The sequence below is a fragment of the Lynx rufus genome, unplaced genomic scaffold, assembly GCF_022079265.1.
Source record: "Lynx rufus isolate CCGP_SWC_20201006 ecotype Redwood Valley unplaced genomic scaffold, mLynRuf1.p SCAF_10, whole genome shotgun sequence".
Taxonomy (NCBI): domain Eukaryota; kingdom Metazoa; phylum Chordata; class Mammalia; order Carnivora; family Felidae; genus Lynx; species Lynx rufus.
This window is the reverse complement of record NW_025814824.1, coordinates 83,623,683-83,645,210: the sequence shown is the minus strand read 5'-3', so window position 1 is coordinate 83,645,210 and position 21,528 is coordinate 83,623,683. Positions and strand designations below refer to the sequence as shown.

The following is a 21,528-nucleotide window of genomic DNA, read 5'->3' as shown; positions in this document are numbered from 1 at the left end:
TTTGTCAGGTTGTTTCGGCAATTTGTGGTTCTTTGTGTTTCCATATGAATTTTGGGACTTTTTTTTCTATTTCTGCAAAAAATGCCATTGGAATTTTGATAAGGATTATACTGAATCTGTAGATCACCTTGGATCCTATGGACATTTTAACAATATTGTTTTTTAATCTGTGAACACAGGCCGTCTTTCCATTTATTTATATCTTTAATTTCTTTCAGCGGTATACAAGTCTTTCATCCCTTTAATTATGTTTATTCCTAAATATCTTGTTCTTTTTGATACTATTGTAACTGAGATTGTTTTCTTAATTTCCTTTTCAGATTTATTGTTAGTATATAAAAATGCAACTGATTTTTGTATATTGATTTTTTTTTTATCCTGAAACGTTGCTGAATTCTTTTTTTTTAAGTTTGTTTATTTTGAGAGAGAGACAGAACAAGTGGGGAAGGGGCAGAGAGAGAGAGAGAAAGAGAGACAGAGAGAATCCCAGGCAGGCTCTGCACTGTCAGTACAAAGCCCAGTGCTGGGCTCGAACTTATAAACCGTGAGATCATGACCTGAGCCAAAGTCAGATACTTAACTGACTGAGCCATCCAGGTGCTCCTGCTGAATTCTTTTATTAATTCTAAGTTTTCTGTGTGGAATCTTTAGAGTTTTGTATTTACAAGATCATGTCATCTATAAACAGAGGTAATTTACTTCTTTCTGGTTTAGATTTTTTAAAAATTTCTTTTACATGCCTAATTGCAACGGCTAGGACTTCTAATACCGTGTAAGGAGAAATGGCGAAAGTGGGCATTTTTGCTGTAATCCTGGTCTTAGGAAAAAAGCTCTTAGTTTTTCATTATTGAGTAATGATATTAGCTGTGGGCTTTTCATGTGTGGCCTTTATTTGTAGTCATTCTTTTTGTATTTAGATGCAGCAGAAAGTTTATCCACTGGGAATAATTCTTTTTTTTTTTTTAACGTTTATTTATTTTGAGAGAGAGTGAGAGCACAAGCAGAGGTGGGGCAGAAAGAGAGAGAGAGAGAATCCGAAACAGGCTCCGTGCTGTCAGCACAGAGCCAGACATGGGGCTTGATCTTCTAAACCGTGAGATCATGACCTGAGCAGGAATCAAGAGTTGGACGCTTAACCGACTGAGCCACCCAGGCGCCCCGGGAAGAATTCTTAAGCATTTCCTCAATGAAGAACCTTCCTCAGTATTACCCAATGACTTTTGAGTACTCTTCTCCCACCATGCCAGGGCTTTTCAGTCGCTTATGTCTCTAGACCCTATGTTCTCTCTAGAATTGAGGTAGCTGATGCTCAGAGAAACATTCCTATTTCATCTCTCATTACATTTGACATTTTGCTACTAGGCATATAATTTCCTCTTTTGTCTTTTACTTTTTTAGATGATCTGTTAGGAAGAGAAAGCTGTGATCTCCAAGTGCTTAATTACAAGGGATAGAATTGAGCAACTGTTGTGCACTTGCACCTCATAACTTTATCTTAGATCAACCTCCCAAGTCTATCTGGCTCAGTTTTGCACCCTGTGAGGGAATCCTGAACTGTGAAGGAGGTGGTGTTATCTTCATTTTACAAGTGAGGGAACTAAGGCTCAGAAAACTTGAGTGACTTGCCCAACAGTGAGCACCCAAGTAGGAAATGACAGATGAGGTCTGAACCTAGATGTAAGCACTGCTGGTGTGTTCCATCCCCTTAATGCATCACTGATGGCCTAGTGTACTATGGGACCCATAGGAAGAGACAGATACAGTACACCTTTGTCTCCCAGCTGGAACCAGTCTTACTGACTGGTTGTTTTCACCTCGCTCAAGTACTTCCATGCCCTCTAAGCTCTGGTCTTCCTCTCACTGCCATCACTGAGCCTGCTTCAGTCAGGGTGTCACTAAATGTCTTACAGTTTGATGGCACCTTTTGTCTTCACATGTCTTTTTTTTTTTTTTTTAATGTTTATTTATTTTTGAGAGAGAGAGAGACAGAGACAGAGCACAAGTAGGGGAGGGGCAGATAGAGAGAGAGACACAGAATCCGAAGCAGGTGCTAGGCTCTGAGCTGTCAGCACAGAGCCTGGTGTGGGGCTTGAACCCACAGACCATGATGAGATCATGACCTGAGCTGAAGTCGGACGCTTAACTGAGTAAGCCATCCAGGCGCCCCTTCACGTGTCTTATACAATGTGTGATTTCAGTGTTCTAAAGATCCCTAAGTGAAAAGATTTGTTTTGCTACATGTGCTTGAATAAAGACTACCGTACCTCCAATTCAGTACACAATCTAAGTTATTTAAGGCCAGTCACTCAACTTGTGTACCAGTTAAATGTTTCTTGTTTTCCCTCCAAGTCCTGTATGCTGGCTGGCTTCCAGTTCTAAATGCCTCCTGTATTTATGATCAGAGCAGCTCAAGGTTTCCTCACAGGCTGCTGGAACAAAGAGTTATGCAGGTTTGACTCAGATTTCAGAGAAAATGTCCTCCCAGGCTTTCTATAGAAACAAAAAATAAAAATGTATCTGGCCTTTCCTCCTTACTACTCACTCTCATCCCATGCTAAGTTTAGCCAGTTAAGCTTCAACTCTGGGTTAAACACTGTATAGAAGATGTGTTTACTCACTCCCTGTGTGGTATGATAGCTAGAGCCAGGGACTGAATACTTGGATACTTTGGCCTCTTCCTCAAACTCCTCCCCAGACGTGGGCACACAGTGTGATCTTGGGCAAGTCAGTTCACTTGTCTGAGCTAGAGTTTCTTCTCATTTATTCAGTAGGGTTGGGAATGTCTTTCTTACTAAGAAAATCCATGTGGAATTTTATGGACAGTACTTACTAAGTGAACATTTGTTTATCCAGCGTGCATTTTTTGAGCACTTTTTTCTAGGTTCTAATCATAGCCTTAGGTCTAATAGAGGGTATTCTTATGATACATTACCATAAATGCTATAAAAATAATAATGATTATGAAGATATCATTGTCAGCCTTCCATAATTATTGCTATGTGCTAAGCCCTTTTCTAAACATGTGATAATGTATTAACTAATTTAATCCTCACAATAACCCCACAAGACAGATATTATTCTCTCCACCACATAGATAAAGGAATTTAAGTTAAAATAGGTAAATGACTTGCCTAAGATTGTACAACTTTTAGAAAGTAGCAGAACCTGTGTTGGAACAAAGGTGGTCTGACTCTAGAATTCATACTCTTAACCACTGTGCTATTCTGCCTATCTCAGAATCCATAGAATTGTAAGTGGACAGAAGAAGGACCTAAAATTCTGTCTAGGTAGTGATAGAGGGTTCACAAAGAAGGTAACATTTGAATTGGGTCTTAAAAGGCAAGGAGGAGTTTGTTATTGAAGAGTGGTGTTTCAAGGGTAGGGAAGAATAAACTCAAAGACAAAGAGGAATGATGAAGAACATAGACACTTTGTGGCTTGAGAGGAGGGTAAATGGACAAGAGGAAAATTATGGTGAGCTGTGGTGCTAGGAAGCAAGCAACTGAGCTGTCCTAAGATTAGTGAGAGACAAAAAAAAAAAAAAAAAAAAAAAAGATTAGTGACAGACTGTGGGGTATGGAGGTAGAAGAGAGGGAATCTGGGTTTCTCTCTAGAGAGTTCTAGGAATGTGAGTTTTAAATACATTCTCAGTCCTAAAGAAGGAACGGAGGTTATCCTGGGCACCCAGTCTAACATGTGTCAATTCCTTGTCAAAGATATCAGAGGAGGAGATCGAAAGGATCATGTCTGGGCAGGAATTTGAGGAAGAGGCCAATCACTGGAGCAACCATGGTGACAGCGACCACAGTTCCCCTGGGAACAGGGCCTCAGAGAGCAACCAGCCCTCACCGGGCTCCACACTGTCCTCCAGGTGAGCTTCAAGGCAAACCCAGCATCATCTAGGGATCACCCAGAGAGTACACAGACCCACACGGAACCTCTGGGCTGTCTCAGCCATTGTGCTCTTGTTCCCTCAGTCTTTGGGGCAGGGACGGACCAGGATGACACAGAACAGCATTTCACAGCCTACTTTTTGCTGAAGACCTTGAAAATGTCAGCAGTTTCTTTGCAGACTAATAAAGTACTATAGCTGCTGTCTGTGCCCATACGTTCTTCACCTAACAAATAACATTTTAAATGTAGCTCTTTTCTCTCATTTACTTCATCACTGAAATAAAACAAACCACATTGACAATATTGAATTAAGTTCTAATTTCTTTGTCTCAGCAAGAGTGAAGATTTTCACTTTATAAATTTTAAGAAACTGAAAAATTTTAAGCTAGTGATTTAAATTTGCTGTTATCATGGAATACCAATTTGGAGACTCTTTGTTCAAGAATGTTAAGTTAGTTGTTATGTGTAAATGTAGCCATCAACTACCAGGGAAGATTTCCTTTTTGCAGAAATCTTTCTTATAGGACAGGGATTGATAAACTTTTTCTCTAAGGCCAGATAATAATAATTTAGGCTTTGTAGGCTATACAGTCTGGGTCTCAGCTACTCAACTCTACCATTATGGTGCAAGAGCCACCAGACACTACGTGAATGAATGAATGTGGCTGTGTACCATTAGCCTATAGTTTACCAGCCCCTGTTACAGGAAATGCATCTAGGTAAAGCTACAGGATTGTTGTTTTAGGTAACAGAGTGGTTAGATTTCTTCAGTGGTTAGTGGTTAGATTTTTCTAATGGTCAGTGATTAGATTTCTCCAGGAAAATACCAAGAATCTGCCTGCAGATTTTTATCTGCCTTTTTCTTGGAATTTTACTGTAACTTTTATTCATTCATTTGTTCCTTTTTGTTTCAGTTCTTTCAGTTGTTCCTTTTTTGTTCCTTCTTTTGAATGTTTAGGGGAGTTGTTGCCACATGTCAGGTTCCTTGCTAGGTGCTGGATTTGTTTTGTGGCCTGGCAAGGCCCTTAGGCTGGCTGTGCGTTAGTTTTCCTAGTAATAAAAAAATACATACCCCCACACCTTTGTGGACCATAGTCTGTGAGTATCCATTAAAATCTCTTCAAATGTGGCACCTATACAAAGAATTTATTCAACCACTCTTTATTCAGTACCTATTTTGCCAGGTGCTGGGTGTCCAATGATAAGTCACACATACACACATCTGTACAGAGTCCCTATCTGGTAGGGGAGACATGCATGTAACCGTTAATTATGTCCCTGATGAAGACACACTGCATGGCCAAAGAACACCTTAGCCACATTGCGGCTCACTTCCTTTGAGCAGGCAGTACACCTGCCATGGTTCTGCTTGACATGAAACTTTTCTTTCCAGTAGGTCTGTGGAACTAAATGGATTCATGGCATTCAGAGAGCAGTACATGGGGATGTCTGTGCCTCCACACTATCAATACATACCGCACCTTTTTAGCTATTCCGCCCACTCGCCACTTCTGCCCCCACAAGCTCGCAGCCTGGATCCTCAGTCGTACAGTCTGATTCACCAGCTGGTATCAGCGGAGGACCTGGAGCCATTGGGCACGCCCATGTTGATTGAAGATGGGTGAGTGCCCCATTTAGTCCTTGCAGCTTCAAAATGATCTCCACCCCACACCCACCTTCATCCCTGGCTACTAATACCCTAGGCTTTGGAATGAGTCAGGGGATAATGAGTAATGACTGAAGCATCAGAGGACAAATCTGTATATATCTTTGAAGGCAGTGGTCCCTTGTTTTTCTCTTGAGCATCTTTTTTCATAGAGTTGGGACTGTTTTATCAATCCTTATGGAATTTGGGATTAAAAGACTTGTTTCTGCTTGGGCCTAGCTAGGTAAGCCAGGCCCTGGGATGGGTCTGAAGTGCTTCTCTGGCTCTGAGTCAGAGATGAAATATACTTCTGGGGATAATCATACATTAAGTTCAGGCTCCGTAACAAGGCAGTAACTGGTTGTGGACTATCTGCATCTCTAGCCAACGTACCCATTGGTAGCCTGGTGCCATGTGCTCTGTGTACAGACCTGAGTTGGTGGAAGGAATACTCTTTAAATCCTCTGTCACCTCTACCTGAGTAGATACTAGTTCAGCCTTCAGGCCCACCAATTGCTGCACCCATTCCTTTGGCCTGGGGCACAGGCTGTTTGCTATCAAGCTTAGATCCCTAGGATATATCTGGAGATCTTTCAAGCTAGTCTCCAATATCAGAGGAGGAAATTCAAAGATTTTCTTGTAAGAAGGACACACAAAATCTTTATAAATCTGAGTGTGGGGGTGTGGGGAAGAGTCATGCCCAGGGGCCTTGAGAGAAAGAAAACTGGGACCCTATCTCATCCAGCCCAGAGATGAGAAATGCTCTGCTCCTTCCATACAGCAGTAACTCACAAAGGCTAAGCAACTTTAGTTCCTGAACTCACCACCAGGGGGTGCAATGAGAGCAGGAAAACCTTCTGAACATGTTCTCTCTTTCAGCCGTCTGGCCTCAGGCTCATTTTTGTTGTCAGCCCCTGTATTGGGTGGGTACCAGACCTGACCTAATGGAGCTCTCATAGCCAAAACTAGTGCAGGGGTCACAGAATTTTCTCTCAACATGTGGAACATTTGTGGACACCAACATTAAAAGTCATACTCCCTAATAATTGCACAAATTTCCAAGCCTCCTTTCCTTTCTACAACCTTTTCTCACCAAACCCACCTCCCCAGCCCTGAGCTTGCTGCTGGCTCCAGTCCTGCCGCTTTATCATTAGACTCAGTTGAATGAAGTTGGAGACATATGATCAAGGGCAAGGAGCCCACTGCCAGAGACCCTTTCTACTCTTAGGAGTAGCCTCTACCTGTGCCCTTATCCTCCCTCTCTGGCCACCGGAAGTAATTTTCCACTGTCCCTACCCCCAGGTATGCTGTGACTCAGGCAGAGCTGTTTGCCCTGCTTTGCCGCCTAGCTGATGAGCTGCTCTTTAGGCAGATTGCTTGGATCAAGAAACTGCCTTTCTTCTGCGAGCTCTCAATCAAGGATTACACGTGCCTCCTGAGCTCTACATGGCAAGAATTAATCCTGCTGTCTTCCCTCACTGTTTATAGCAAACAGATCTTTGGGGAGCTGGCTGATGTCACTGCCAAGTATTCACCCTCTGATGAGGAACTACACAGGTAAGGGCTGTTGGCTGGGGAGGAAGTCCCAAGCAACCAAACCATTGTCATTCCTGCAAGGTGGGGATGGAGTGCTCCCCACTGACACTCCAAAGGATAGGAATTAAAGCCACACACAAGGCTGGATTTGAATCCTCACTCTACCACTGACTACCTTTGTGACCATGGTCAAGTCTCTGATCCCCAGGTTCTGAATTTCTAAAATGGGATAATACCAGTACTTCCCCCAACAAGGTAGTTGTGAAAAATAAATAATATTGTGCAGCATGCCTTAACAGAGTTCTAAGCTATTATTATTATTATTATTATTATTATTATTATTATTTTAATCACATCTGGATCATTGAGGTAAGAGAATATATCTGGGAAAAACAAAAATCTAAACTCTAAACTTTATCTGTAAGGTGAGGGGGCTCTGAGCTATAGTTTACAATTCTTTTTTTTTTTAAATTTTTTTTTTTTCAACGTTTATTTATTTTTGGGACAGAGAGAGACAGAGCATGAACGGGGGAGGGGCAGAGAGAGAGGGAGACACAGAATCGGAAACAGGCTCCAGGCTCTGAGCCATCAGCCCAGAGCCCGACGCGGGGCTCGAACTCACGGACCGCGAGATCGTGACCTGGCTGAAGTCGGACGCTTAACCGACTGCGCCACCCAGGCGCCCCTATAGTTTACAATTCAAGAATAAGACCTAGAAGTCACTGCAGTATCTACTGTGTGCCAGGCACCGGGCTTGGCTTTTTTTTTTTTTTTTTTTTTTCTTAAGTTTATCTATTTATCTTGAGAGAGAGAAAGAGAATGTGAGCAGGGGACGGGTGAAGAGAGAGGGAGAAAGAGAATCCCAAGCAGGCTCCACAATGCCAGTGCAGAGCTCAGTGTGGGGCTCAGTCTCACAAACTCTGAGATCATGACCTGAGCCGATACCAAGACTTAGTCGCTTAACCAACTGAGTCACCCAGCTGCCCCTGGGCTTGGTATTTTATATGATTGTCTTCTTTCTTTCTCACAGCCTCCAGCATTATAGGTGTGGTTATGCCCATTTTATAGATAAGAAAACTGAAGTTCAAAGAGACCTGCCCTTGAGTGTTGGGACCAACACTCCAGAGCCTGGATTTGAACCTATGCCTACCTGGTGTCAAAGCTTAGGCTCTGTTACTGTATGCAGTGAGATGCAGTGAGATGGTAACAGCATGGGACTAAGAGACTGAGCTATTCTTTTCAATGTTTTCTGGCATAATGTCTCATCCCAGCTGACCAGGATCCTAATCTCCCTGTCTAGCACAAATCTTTACTCACTTTGAAGACCTACAGCACATGGTGACAACCCAAAATCAGAACAAATGATCAGTTGATACAGCTTTTCTGGCTTATTAATTTATCCATGTGAAAAATAAAGCTTAAATCACATTGCAATAGACATTTCATTAATTCACCTTTATTGAACAGTTTAAAAAAACGAAGTCATGGGATTCCAGAGCACCAAGAAAGAGAGGAGAAAAGGTACCCCCATCAATGAAAGCTGAAGGAGATGGGGTGCTAGCCCCCACACTTCTCTACACAGGACCAAAGTACATCTTCCCCTGCCATCCAGTTACCATGGCATAAAGACAGGGGGAGTGTTGGGCTGAGAGTAAAGCTCCAAGACTCTCAAGGGCTCTTTGCACAGCTGAGGGAGGGAGGAATCAGGGTGCCAATACCCTCCTCTGATTTTCTAATATTTCCTTTTCAGTGATGCTTACTGGTTTCAGGGTAATCTGTAAATGACAGAGCTTTGAACCCAGCTGACACTTTGACCTGTAAACAGAGCTATCTGATTTTGCTCATGACCTAACCCCTTGTCTTGAGCCTCTAATTCATTGTTTCCATCAAATTCCTATCTCCTCCTTAACTCTGGGCCAACTAAGTGTTTGAATTGCAGTTAGCAATGCTAATACTGTCAGGGTTTGTAGAGCTGGCCCAATGAGCCTGGCCTCCTTATTTGCTTGGAATCCACCAGTGCAGCCTGGGGCTGTCTACAAAGTCAGCCTATGGGCTCCAGTCTCTATAGAATGATGGGTTTTCCCAGGTCTTCTGCAGGTAGGCAAGGATCATTGGCCATGCAGATCCCTCTGTGGCTTTGAGCTTTATAAGGCACCCCATCCCACTGTATCCAGTCCCTTGGGCCCTAAGAGCAAGGCAGGGGCCAGTAACAGCTAAATTAGGGAATGTTTATTTCCTAGGAAGCCTCCTTACCAAGGAGAATGTAGAGCTGCACTGTCCAATATAGTAACTGCTAGCCTCGGGTGACTTTTTAAATTTAATTTAATTAAAATTTAATAAAATGAAAAATTCAGTCCTCATTAGCACTAGCCACATTTCCACGTGCTCACTAGCCACATGTGATTAGTGGATCGTGTATTGGACAGTGCAGATACAGAACATCGCCATCATCTCAGAAAGTTCTGTTGAACAGTGCTAATTCTAGACGATGTATTGGTGCTGAGCTCTCTAGTGGATTCTGAGGATAAGAAATAGATTTGTTGTCAGGACTTACTACTCCATGTTAAAAGCATATGGAATCCTTCCATGGAAAAATAGGAGTTAAATTTCAACAAGTTAGTTCTGATTCCATGTACTAGGACCCTGTCGTGCATGTCAGGGGAGCGGTGTTGGGATCGTAGATGATGCAGACACGGTTTCTGACTCAGGTGAGAGCCCCGTGGTTTAGGGGATTGGGAGACAAATAGAAACAGATAACAGTCTATAATCCAGGGGGATACTGGTAGAGATTGAGGGACATATGAGGGACTAGGAAGTAAGTACCTCTACTTGCATAATCAGGTAGTGCTTGCCAGAGGATAAGACATTTGAGTTGCATCTTGAAGTGGGTTTTTATATGTAGATTATAGAGAACAGGAGGAAGGCAGGAGATAAAACAGAGTCCTAGAAGTTAGAGATCTTGGATAGTTGGTTTGTGTACGGAATCAAAAGCAATCCTGTGGATTGTATAGAGAGAATGTATCTGAGAGACAGAAATGAGGGGAGAAATGACTGGAGAAAAAGGTATAAAAAGGCAGATCATGAAGGTATTCAAATGCCAATCTAAAGAATGTGGATTATATTATGTAACTACTGTTAAGTCCTAGGATGTTTTTAAGTGGAGTAATTACATGGGCAGTTAGCATTTTAGAAAGATCCCTGAGGCTCTAAAGTCAGGATTGATTGGCATGGACAATTGATTGGCTAGAGGGTGGTGTCTGTGTAGGAGGTTGTTCCATAATCCAGGTAAAAGAAAACAAGGCCTGGACAAGGCAGCAGTGACTATGGGAATAGGGAGGGCAGCACAAAATTAAGAGATAACAAGGAAGTAAAGTCAGTGGGACTTCAGTGAGTGGAAAGTTGGGTGGGGGTGCTACCAGGCAGGTGAGTGCCAATTCTCTTAGCCAAGATAATGGAGCCTGAGAAGAACAGGCTAAGAGATGAGCCACTCTGAGTTTGATCTGGAGTCTGTTGAGCCTGAGATGCATGGGGAACTGCCCTGGAGGTCAGAGGAAAAGGAAGTGTGAAAAACCCTGGAATCAGGTACATCAGTGTAAAGCATTCCTTCCTCTGCTAGAAACCCAGGGTGTGGAGTCTGTAATTGGCCATAGCTCTTTTCTACCTTGCCTGCTCCTGCATTACTCCTACTCCCCCAAAATGCCTTTACTTTTTCACAACTCTTAAGTGCAAGTAAGTTCCTGCTGTCATAAAAGGGCTTTTCCCCGATGATACATGACCACCTCCTTTTCTCTTCTCAAATATTGAATCAAATTTATGGTACCCATTTTCCTTAATCAGGCTGTTATCAGACAGTGAGCTGGGTGAATTTGATTTAAAGCAGATTGTAGCACCAGCCAGTGACTGCTCCTGGCCCTAATCAAGACTCCTTCACTCTCAAGAGAAGATGCCTTGCACTAGATGGGCTTTAATGGGCAATTCTATCTCACAAGCACTAGCTCTATTTCTGCCAGATCTATGAAAAGTTGCCTCCCAGCTTCCCTGCTCAGATCCTAGCTGTAAGGTTCAAGAAACAATCATTTTGCTGTTACAACAGGAGCAATGATGATGATGCCATTAATAATGATAATAGTTAACAATTATAGACCGTTTATTGTGCCAAATTCCATCTTAAGTGCTATACAAACATTATTTGTTTAGTCCTCACCACCACCCGAAGCAACTGCACTAATATTATCCTTGTTCCACAGAGGAGGAGCATGAGGGTCAGAGAGGTGAAAACTCAAAGCTACAAACCTAGGAAGAGATGAAGTAGACATCACCACCTAGATCTCTTGTGCTCCAAAGCCCAGAATCCTTACCATTTCCCTCTGCTGAATTATTTAGCCTTCTCAAAACTTCGGCTTTCTGGAATGTGTCCTGGAGTTAGAGTCTTACTCCCATCGTGGAGTGTTTATGTGGGTGCTGAGATGGCAGTTCCTCTAAGGTTGTGGCTGATGACTGCTCCTGGGGGTAGGTGCATTTAGCTGAATGAAAAGGAGACAACTAGGCCTCTCAGCCCCCTTAATGGGACATAACTTACATAGTGTCAGTTTCAATTGCTGACTGAATGGTCCAGTGGTTTGGGGGATCCTGGCAGGAATGTTTTCTTTGTCCTAGCATGCCTATGTAATGGGAACCTCGAAGAAGAATGGGTGTGTTTGTCCAACTTTCTGGCTTTAAATGCTGATAATGTGCAGACAGGGAATACAGGGGCGTTAGAACTGTGGAGTGGGCAGATGTGGAGGAGGCACGGCTGGAGGAGAAAGCAGGCCCATGGAACAGAGAACAATTTGTTTATCAAGGGGTGGGATGCGGGGTGTGGAGGAAAGCTTTGCAGTCAGGCTGTGGAGACTGAGTGGGGGCTACTGGGCTGGCTGCCAGCCCCCCACCACTGTCAGGGGTCCATGATAGTTGCCTGTCCTAGGAAATTTGGAAAAGAGAGTATGTGCTGTCCCCAGTAGAACGGGCAGATTTGGGACATGTGCTCATGCCAGGCACTTGGGAGCTCCTTTGTATCCCTTGCAGTAAGTTCACCACCGCAGGCTGGGGGTCCGGCTGATAACCACACACCTGCAGGTTCTGCAGTGCCAGAGGGAGCACTTGGGGCAAGCGGTTGCTGATTAAGGGAGAGAACGTTATCTTTGTTTGCTACACTGCTCCGCCACAGACAGATGCTGGCATTGCCGCTCTGCTTGTGTCCTCCTTTTTGACCTACTGCTTTTCATCCCCACACCACCCCTCCAGGCAGATCCTAGAGGGAATTTGCAGGAAAGACCTTTTTCCTCTCAAGAACAGAAGTAGCCAGCAGAGTACTGTGATGAGGCAGTGATGTGATCTTCACTCTCAGGCCCACTGCCTCTGCATGTCTCAGCAGCATCGAGGCACTGCAGCATACCCCGCACGTAGCTGAGTCGAGCCCTGGGCTGAGTTGCTTTGGGAACCTGACAGTCAGGGAGTGGACAATGGAGTGCTGAGAAAGCAACAGGCTTGGAATCCGAAAAATAGGTTTAAACTTTGGCCCCACCCACCACCACTTATCTACCATGTAACTTTTGTGGAAGGCAAGATGCTCTTCTTTTGCTTCCTCATCCCTAACGTGGAGGTGATATCTCATGGTTGTCAGGGGGGTAAAATATAAGAATGCACTAGGGGCACAGTAAATAACCTCTCTGAGCTTTGTTTTCACATGTGAACAGAGAATTATAATACCAATTTGGTGGATTTATTGGGAGTATCCAATGAAATAATGTGTGTCGAATATTTAACAAAGTACCTGGCAAGTAGCAAATGCTCAACAAAGGGTAGAATGGTAGATAAGGTTAGTATAGGAGCTGTTCAGTATAAATTTGTCTATCAGCCAGTTTGGGAAAGTATTAATAAAGTTATAAAAACTGTTGGGCCAGGCACAGAGAGAAATGGAGTCAGCCGTCATTGTTGAGATCAGCTGATGAAAGAAACGAAACCCCAGCTCAGACTGAGGGGGAGCCAGGCTTTGAGGCAAAAGGGTCAGGGCTCTAGATTGCAGGTAGCTGCTGCTGTAGCTCCCCCTGGTGCTTGAGAAGGGCAGATGCCTCTGGCTCCAACCAGGGCCAGGCTTTCCCCAGGGAAGAAAAAATGTGCTGCTTGCCCAGGAGGCCAAGCCCTTGCAAGGCCTTCAGAGTCAACGCAGAAGGTAGTAGAGCCCAGACAGCAGTAGTACATCCCCAGGTGTTAAGGGGGGCAGACAGCGCCTTCTTGCCTGGCATAGGGCTGCAGCACTCAGATCTGAACATGCCACCAGGGAGCAGTCCCAGGGCTGAGCATCTTCTCTCCATGACTGAGCTGCATCTAAGGCCTGTCTGGAACTCTCCTTAGTCCACTCCTGGAAGGGCAGAGGCTGAGTGTGACCCTGACCCCAGCTTTTATAAACACTTGCTTCCCCATTAAGCCTTTTTGCCTTCTTGGTTTGGTGGTGTCCCCACCTCTGGTATGAGGTATTCCCCACTAGGACCCAGAGGATTAGTCCTCTAACCTTGGCTTCCTTTTTCTAAAACTTGGTCTTCCCCCAAGGAGCTTTCTCCTGATCCAAAGAAAGGATCATGGTCCGCATTGAGTCTTACCTGCTATGTAGATGTTGGAAAAACCAAGGCCTTGGGAAGTTAGCCCAGGTTCCAGGTTCTAGCTCTGCCACCAACTGTATGCTTGTGGACCAGTCTCCTCCATTCTTTGAACTTCAGTTTCTCATCCGTACAGTGGTAATGATAGTCTCACCTAGCCCATAGGGCTGAGAAGATTAAATGAGAAAGTACACATAAAGTGCCCAGCACAGGGACACCTGGGTGGCTCAGATGGTTGAGCGTCCAACTTCGGTTTGCGGGTTTGAGCCTCGCATCAGGCTCTCTGCTGTCAGCACAGAGCCTGCTTCAGATCCTCTGTCTCCCCCTCTCTCTGCCCCTCCCCCACTCACATGCTCTCTCTCAAAAATAAATAAATGTATTTTTTTTAAAGTGCCCAGCACATGGGGCGCCTGGGTGGCGCAGTCGGTTAAGCGTCCGACTTCAGCCAGGTCACGATCTCGCGGTCCGTGAGTTCGAGCCCCGCGTCAGGCTCTGGGCTGATGGCTCGGAGCCTGGAGCCTGTTTCCGATTCTGTGTCTCCCTCTCTCTCTGCCCCTCCCCCGTTCATGCTCTGTCTCTCTGTCCCAAAAATAAATAAAAAAACGTTGAAAAAAAAAAATTTAAAAAAAAAAATAAAAAAAAAAATAAAGTGCCCAGCACAGAGACTGATATGACATGGAGGCTCAGTTAATGTTTCTGTCCCTCCCTAGCTGAAGTCAGGGATGCCAAACATTTTTTTTCACTGTGTGTAACCTCAGCCCTGCTAGAAACAGTGAACCTAAAAAATATAACCATCAGCTTTTTCTTCATCGTGGCAGAAGCTCACATAGAGTCACCATGGCAGCTGCCATTGACACTGCAGGCTGCATTTCAACAATAGTAGTACCTTAATAATGTCATATTTCTCCACATTTACGTTTCACAGACTGCCTTTGGCCCTTGTTACCCTAAGCAGACAAGTGTTACTATTTTACAAAAGAGGACCTCAAAGGTTAGAGGGGTCAAATGATTTTCCCAAAGTCTTATAGCTTTTATATGTTGGAGCTGGATTTGAACTTAGATTTGATTGACCCCACCTGACCTTGGGAACCTCAGTTTATATGAGCTCTCTTGGCTGCTAGACAAACCATGGAGCTACCTGTCCTTCACAAATGGTTCCGGATTCCATTTCCCCCAAGTTCGGGCTCTTTTCAACCCTAGATTCCTTAAGGAGCTATAGGAGACCTCTGGCTTCCCTTCCTTGACCTCCACTGTCTGTTTCCCAGATTTAGTGATGAAGGGATGGAGGTGATCGAGAGGCTCATCTACCTATATCACAAGTTCCATCAGCTAAAGGTCAGCAATGAAGAGTACGCTTGCATGAAAGCAATTAACTTCTTAAATCAAGGTAAGTAGCTGGGGATGAGGAAAGGGGACTTTGTTGTTGTTGTTGGCCAGAGAGCATTTGCCCTCGTTTCACACACCACCTCCCACCCCTTTACCTTCAGGACTGTCACACAGAATCTGCCACACCATGTGGGTACCAATCTTAGATAAAGGCCTGTGCTCCCCTCATCCTGCCCCTCTATAGTGCAGAGCATGCTTTGGATTTTTTCTTCAAACCTAAATGCCACAGTCTCTATAACTCATAGAGGAAGGAAAAGGATTCGCTTTGTTTAGTCAGTTTTAATGCATTTAAACACAGACACCAAGGACAGTACATGCGTCATTTAAAATTTGTACCAAGTTTACCAGCAACTGAAGAAGAGCAGGGTGACTGATGAAACTATTGGAGATAAGACCTCTGTGACAGTCTGGCAGTGCTTCTGACGGCCCCTTCAGGGCAGAATGGTGGTGCACAAGAACTGACACAATGCGTATCAAGCATGGCTTTTGTTTAGAGGAGGGCCGAATGTGGTTTATGTGGGGGATTACCTGCAAAGTGGCGCTTGGTAGCTGCTAGTGACCGGAGTATAGAGGAGAATTTGTATTCTCTTTTTTCCAAAGTAGTGTATGAGTGCTGTACTCTCACAGTGCAATGGGGCGCTTTTGCTGCCTTGTAACATTGAAAGTGCTCTCTTCCTGTGTTCAGTTTCCTAGTCGAGACTTCCAGTACCCTCCTCTTTGCCTACTCCTCCTGCTGCTTCTCCACTATTCATTCATTTGTCTTCTCCACTCATTTATCTGCTGTTCTGTGTGCCTTCCCTAGACCAGGCACTGTGTTGAGCATTAAAGACATTAAATAAAAATAGACCCCAGGTCTCTGGCCTCAAGAAATACACACTTTAAAATGGCACTTGACACATTACTTGAGCCTCAGATGGGAGGGAGATCAGCAGCAACTTCTTGGAGGAGAAATCTGAGTGGGGCCTCAAAGACTGGGTAAGATATATATAGAGAGAATATTTATGTTCTCTTATTTATGTATATATTAGTGTGTGTGTGTGTAAACTATATATTCTATAGATAAAAGGGATAGTGTGTGTGTGTGTGTACATACATGTCCATATATATTATATATACACATATACATTTTTATATAAAGAGAGAAATCTATATAGAAAAAGCTGGAGTGACAGCCCAGGTAGAATAGTGTGAGCAGAAGCACATAGGAGACCATGTGTGAGTATATGCCTAGCATAAACGTGTAGGCTCCGCAAGCTTTCTGATCGGCCTCCAGCAAAGGGCCAGTTTAAAGATACTCTGAAAGATACATTGTGAAAGGTAGATTATTCAGCCAGTTGTTGAACATCCACTGGTGCCTGTTTTGTGTCAAGCACTGTGCTGGGAGCTATGTAGGAGTTGAGGAAGATAGAACCTAGCACTCAAGTGTTTCAGTCTAGTGATTGTCCTTTATAATTTTTTGCCTTTATCTGATTTCTCTTCCCTTGTCCAGAGTTTTGTTCCTCCATGTCAGAAAGAGGAAAGGTCTCCTGTTGTGACAATGTTTAATAACTTTTAATTGAAAGATGTACATATTGAAGGAGCCAGTGTTCTTTCCCCAAGAGAAAACCCCTCCATTTCCTGTGTGTGTGTGTGTGTTTTTTTTTAACAGATATCAGGGGTCTGACCAGTGCCTCACAGCTGGAACAACTGAACAAGCGATATTGGTACATTTGCCAGGATTTCACTGAATATAAATACACACATCAGCCGAACCGCTTTCCTGACCTCATGATGTGCTTACCTGAGATTCGCTATATTGCAGGTAACGTTCTTAGTGCTGGGCTTCCAAACCTTCCTTGGCTTGTGAAGGGAATGAGACAGGCAGTGTTTTCAAAATGCTTATTCCAGGCCCATCACCAACTGCATAAAAGAGCTTCTACCATTGCCCTCAGAAAAGTTACATTATAATGAGAATTTTGTGTTTTCTTTGTAGGGAAAGAGAGTCTGACATTTCCTTTGTGCCTATGATGTGCAGGGTGCTTTGTGGCCTTTTGTTACTTAATCTCAGAACAAACTGCAAGGCTAGTGATTGGTGATATTATGGTCATTCAGTGGATGGCGAAACAGGTTCAGGGTTTCCCAAATTAACTTCAATTCCTGAGTTATATACTTTAAAAGGGTGGATTTATGGTATTTGAATTAATTATATCTCAATTTTTTTAATTAACTTCATTTTGGAAAATTTCTTACAGATTTTCTGGGATCATTCATTTAAAGTGATACCTTTAAAATAATTCTCAAAAATTATACCTTTGCAAAGGAATTCTTGTTGTTATTGTTGCCTTACTTCATTTGGTAAAGATTCTTGTGTAGAGTAGCAGTATACACTGAGGGAAAACACAAATGTGACCTCTAGACTAAGATTGTTCCTGTCAGATTCAGCAGTGCAATTTTGAAGGAAAAATTTTTCAATCTGATAAAGGAATTTTTGTTTCTACTTTTTGGACCTAGATAGTCTAGCAGATCTGAAATGGACCTAAAATTTTGGAATTTTAGGGGTGCTTTGGTAGTTTATATCTCAGCATTTCCAAATCTTTGTCTTACTGAACAAGATATTAATCAGATGCTCTCTGAAATAAAGAGAGGGCAGTAATTAATACTGAGCTGCATTCTCAACTCTGGCAGCATTTTGAATCACCTGCGAAGCTTTTAAAAAATATCTGTGCTTGGGGCGCCTGGGTGGCGCAGTCGGTTAAGCGTCCGACTTCAGCCAGGTCACGATCTCACGGTCCGTGAGTTCGAGCCCCGCGTCGGGCTCTGGGCTGATGGCTCAGAGCCTGGAGCCTGTTTCCGATTCTGTGTCTCCCTCTCTCTCTGCCCCTCCCCCGTTCATGCTCTGTCTCTCTCTGTCCCAAAAATAAAATAAACGTTGAAAAAAAAAATTAAAAAAAAAAAAATATCTGTGCTTGGATTGTACCCCAGAAATCCTGATTTAATTGATATGGCATGGGACCTGGGCATGACTCTAAGATACGGTCAGGGAGAAGAACGACGGCCTCAGATATCTACAAAGTATGTTAGCACACTGAATGCTCTGTGAAGTCCTCCAATAAAGAAACCTGTATACCTTTATGAACCCTGAATTTCTCAAATTTACTTGCCCCTGTGATTACCCCCCTCCTTTTCTTTCCAGTACTTTTACTCACCCATTATACTATTCGAAAGAACAGTGCTTTTTGGAATGCTAGTTAGAGAATCTAACAGGAAAAAAAAAAAAAACAGAATATGTTTCTCATGGTATTTTAGCTCTAAGAGAACATCTAGGAATACCTTTCAGTTTCAGATTCTTCATCTATAGAATAGGGATAAAAAGTTCCAGCTGTCACATGGAAATATTGTGAGCATTAGATAAGGCATTTAAACACCTAGTGCAGAGCAAGTAAATGGTAGCAATGATTATAGCTTGCACCATTACTAGACTCTCTAGGGCACCAGAATGGGTCTGGGTATCAGGATGTTAACACAGTTTGTCTGATACTCCTGGCACTTTTCTTGCTCCAGTCACTCAAAAGGGCAATAAACATTCTCTCAGGGTGCCTGGGTAGTTCAGTCAGTTAAGCATCCGACTCTTGGTTTTGGCTCAGGTCATGATCTCACAGTTTGTGAGTTCGAGCCCCGCATCAGGCCCTGTGCTGACGGCAAGGAGCCTGCTTGGGATTCTCTCTCCCTCCCTCTCTGCCCCTCCCCTGCTTGCTCGCTCGCTCTCTCTCTGTCTGTCTCAAAATAAATAAACTTAAAAAAAAAAAAAAAAAAAGGCAACATTCTCCCTTTACCAGCCTGAGAGGAAGGAGGCAGCTACACTTTCCCACTGCAGCCACTTGCTAACTCTTCTTTTCCCACCTTGTTACCAGGAAAGATGGTGAATGTACCCCTGGAGCAGCTGCCTCTCCTCTTTAAGGTGGTACTGCATTCCTGCAAGACAAGTGTGGGCAAGGAATGACCTGTTCCCAGCGTCCCACCTCAGGCCAACTGCAACGCCTTGGGTGGGCAGGACAGGCTCCAGAAGAAAGAGCCAGAGAGACCAAGGCGGAGGCTGTGGAGCAGTGTTTCCAGTCGCCTCCATAGCAAGAAGAGTTTTTGTTTGTTTGTCTGTTTTTTTAACCTCATTTTTCTATATATTTATTTCACGACAGAGTTGAATGTATGGCCTTCAACATGATGCACATGCTTTTGTGTAAATGCAGCCGATGCATTTCCTTGCAGTTTACAGAATGTGAAGATGTTTAATGTTATAGTGTTGTCATTGTTTAGAGATAGTTCTTTTGTATTTTGAGGGAGAGGGTGGGATGGGGCTGAGATGAATATTTCCATAATGTTGACAAAGACGACTACCTCAGTGGGAAGGGAGGGATGTGACCATCCCTACTTTTTCCACATGTTCTCAGCAGACTCCTACATTAGTCTGTCAGAGAGCGAACTGCCTTTTTCTAGCTACCGAATTGCCAGGTAAAAGTAAAAGAGCACATCATAAAGGGGCAAAGTGGTGTTGGGAGGTTTACCAAGCAAAGTGGGGAAGACGTTGGGAACAGGACAGGAGATAAGGATTTAGCCATCTCTTTTCTTTGGAAAGCATGACAGTTGAGGGGGAAGGGCACAGTGACCAAATCTAAGTTAGGTGTCCTCCCTCCATACAAGTCCTCAGGGAGAAGCGTTTCTGTTCTCACACCATGCTGTGGGCTCCCCCCGCCCCCACCGTCTGAACGCCACTGTCAGTTTCTGCCACTGTCAACTTTTCACCCACACAAGTCCCTGGCAGTAAGTTAATTCTTGGGACTTGTCTACCAGCTCCCTAGGGGTCACAGCTACTTAGTTTCTTTACCTGGATCTACCAAGGTCCACTTTCCTCAGACTCCTGTCTCTTATAAATTTGGCTTCCTATTGGCCCTTTGAAAAAAAAACTGAACACAATGTCATGCTCTGAATCCTGGTGCCCACTGCTAATTTATTCTCCTTTCACCTTGCTTTCTTCAAAGGGTAGTGGGACAAAGGCCAGACTGCCAGAAGAATCATCTTCCTTTCCCTGTCCCTCCCCCGACCCCATCTCGTCCCACCCTCAGGACTGAATCCCAAACCTGCAGTCTTTCATACGGTGGGAAGGACCATCCCCCCATCTGCTGAACAGAATTTTTGCCTCTTCATTCTACTCCCAAGTTCTCCTAATCTCTCCAAAGTGAGACCAGGTTTCCTTAGAAAGCCCAAGGATCAGAGTGGCCCAGCTGCCTGTTAGACTATCAGTGGCCTGGCTGACCAAGGCCTAGAGGGCTGGAGTCCAAAGCACCTGGAAGGGAAGTGGCAGGGGGTGGGGTGAGGCTTGAAACTACCTCATGTTCCTCAGGGTCCGGCTACCCCCTCTGCAGATATGGCCTGGACCTCCTAGTCTTTCACTACCTGCCCTACCTAGTCCTGGGAAATGTTCCTTATCCTCGTGGCTTTGGCCAGCGGCCATACCATGTCTGTCTTAGAGTTCTTTCAGGTGCTTTTCCTTTCTTTGCCTTACTAGAGCAGTTGTCTCTGCCTATACCCAGGTGCCTCCCACAGCCAGTGCAGCAGACAGACCACTTAACTGGGTGCCTCCCTGGGTGGGCTTGAGGGGCCCACAGCATTTTGTTTTTCCTGTTTAGTCAAAGGTCTTTTGCTCTCTTCCCAACCCGGCCTTGCAAAATTACCCAGTCAGCCACCACATCATGTGCATACCAGGTAGTCCGTGTCAGATTGTAATCTTTTCTTCCCAGTGAAATGTTACGGGTACCGGCAGAATGATGACTTTGTCCCTTGATGGATCTAAAACTCAGAGCATTTATTATTCCTTAATGCCATTTCTCCAGCTGCTCTGAAAAAGAAAAGAGACATGTTCCTCAGGAAAAGCTCCAACCAGAATGTTTTTCACTAATTGATGGGAAGTGTTTTGTGTGTGTATCTGTTTATTTCTAAGTTCACAATATTTTTGTTCCCCTGAATTTTTTTATTTAACCAACTAGATCACATTCTTTGGCTACAGGTCAGACTCCAAGCTGCTTTCCTCAAGGTAGGGGAGGAGACATATATCAGAGTCCCCTTCTCCAAGACTGCTCCTGTGTGCAGTATCTTTCTTTGCTCTAGACCTCCATGTGTCAAATTATTTTTTGAAATTGCTTTTCTCTTAAATTAAGCATTTTACCGGTTGTGTTGGATATCAAAGGAAATTGCTCTCTGACAAGGCAAGAGCATGTCTCTCCAATAACGCAGCATTAAACAGAGCAAGTTGTTAATTTGTGGAGTGGGGGAAAGGTTCTGCAAGTTGCCATTGTACAAATCCATTTTTACAAATGTTTGCAGCAGATTCCACAGAACAAAGAGCCTATTCATTGCCAAGAGCCCTGCAGAATTTCTGAGCCAAGTGGCCGTGTGTTCCAA

At 44.0% G+C, this 21,528-nt stretch overlaps 1 protein-coding gene across 2 annotated transcripts in view; it reads left to right on the top strand.

Moving 5' to 3' along the window:
• The window catches only part of NR6A1 (nuclear receptor subfamily 6 group A member 1), a 68,836-nt gene extending 49,469 nt beyond the window's left edge, over nt 1-19,367 (top strand). Inside the window, exons 4-9 of one of the 2 annotated variants that reach the window (XM_047069323.1) lie at nt 3,717-3,871; nt 5,288-5,515; nt 6,842-7,096; nt 14,976-15,097; nt 16,745-16,897; nt 18,987-19,367. In XM_047069323.1, the coding sequence (XP_046925279.1) occupies nt 3,717-3,871; nt 5,288-5,515; nt 6,842-7,096; nt 14,976-15,097; nt 16,745-16,897; nt 18,987-19,075 (1,002 nt within the window). In that variant the 3' untranslated portion in view covers nt 19,076-19,367. The remainder of the gene's footprint in view (nt 1-3,716; nt 3,872-5,287; nt 5,516-6,841; nt 7,097-14,975; nt 15,098-16,744; nt 16,898-18,986) is intronic. The other variant, XM_047069331.1, reaches the window with a different exon arrangement.
• The last annotated feature ends 2,161 nt before the right edge of the window (nt 19,368-21,528 follow it).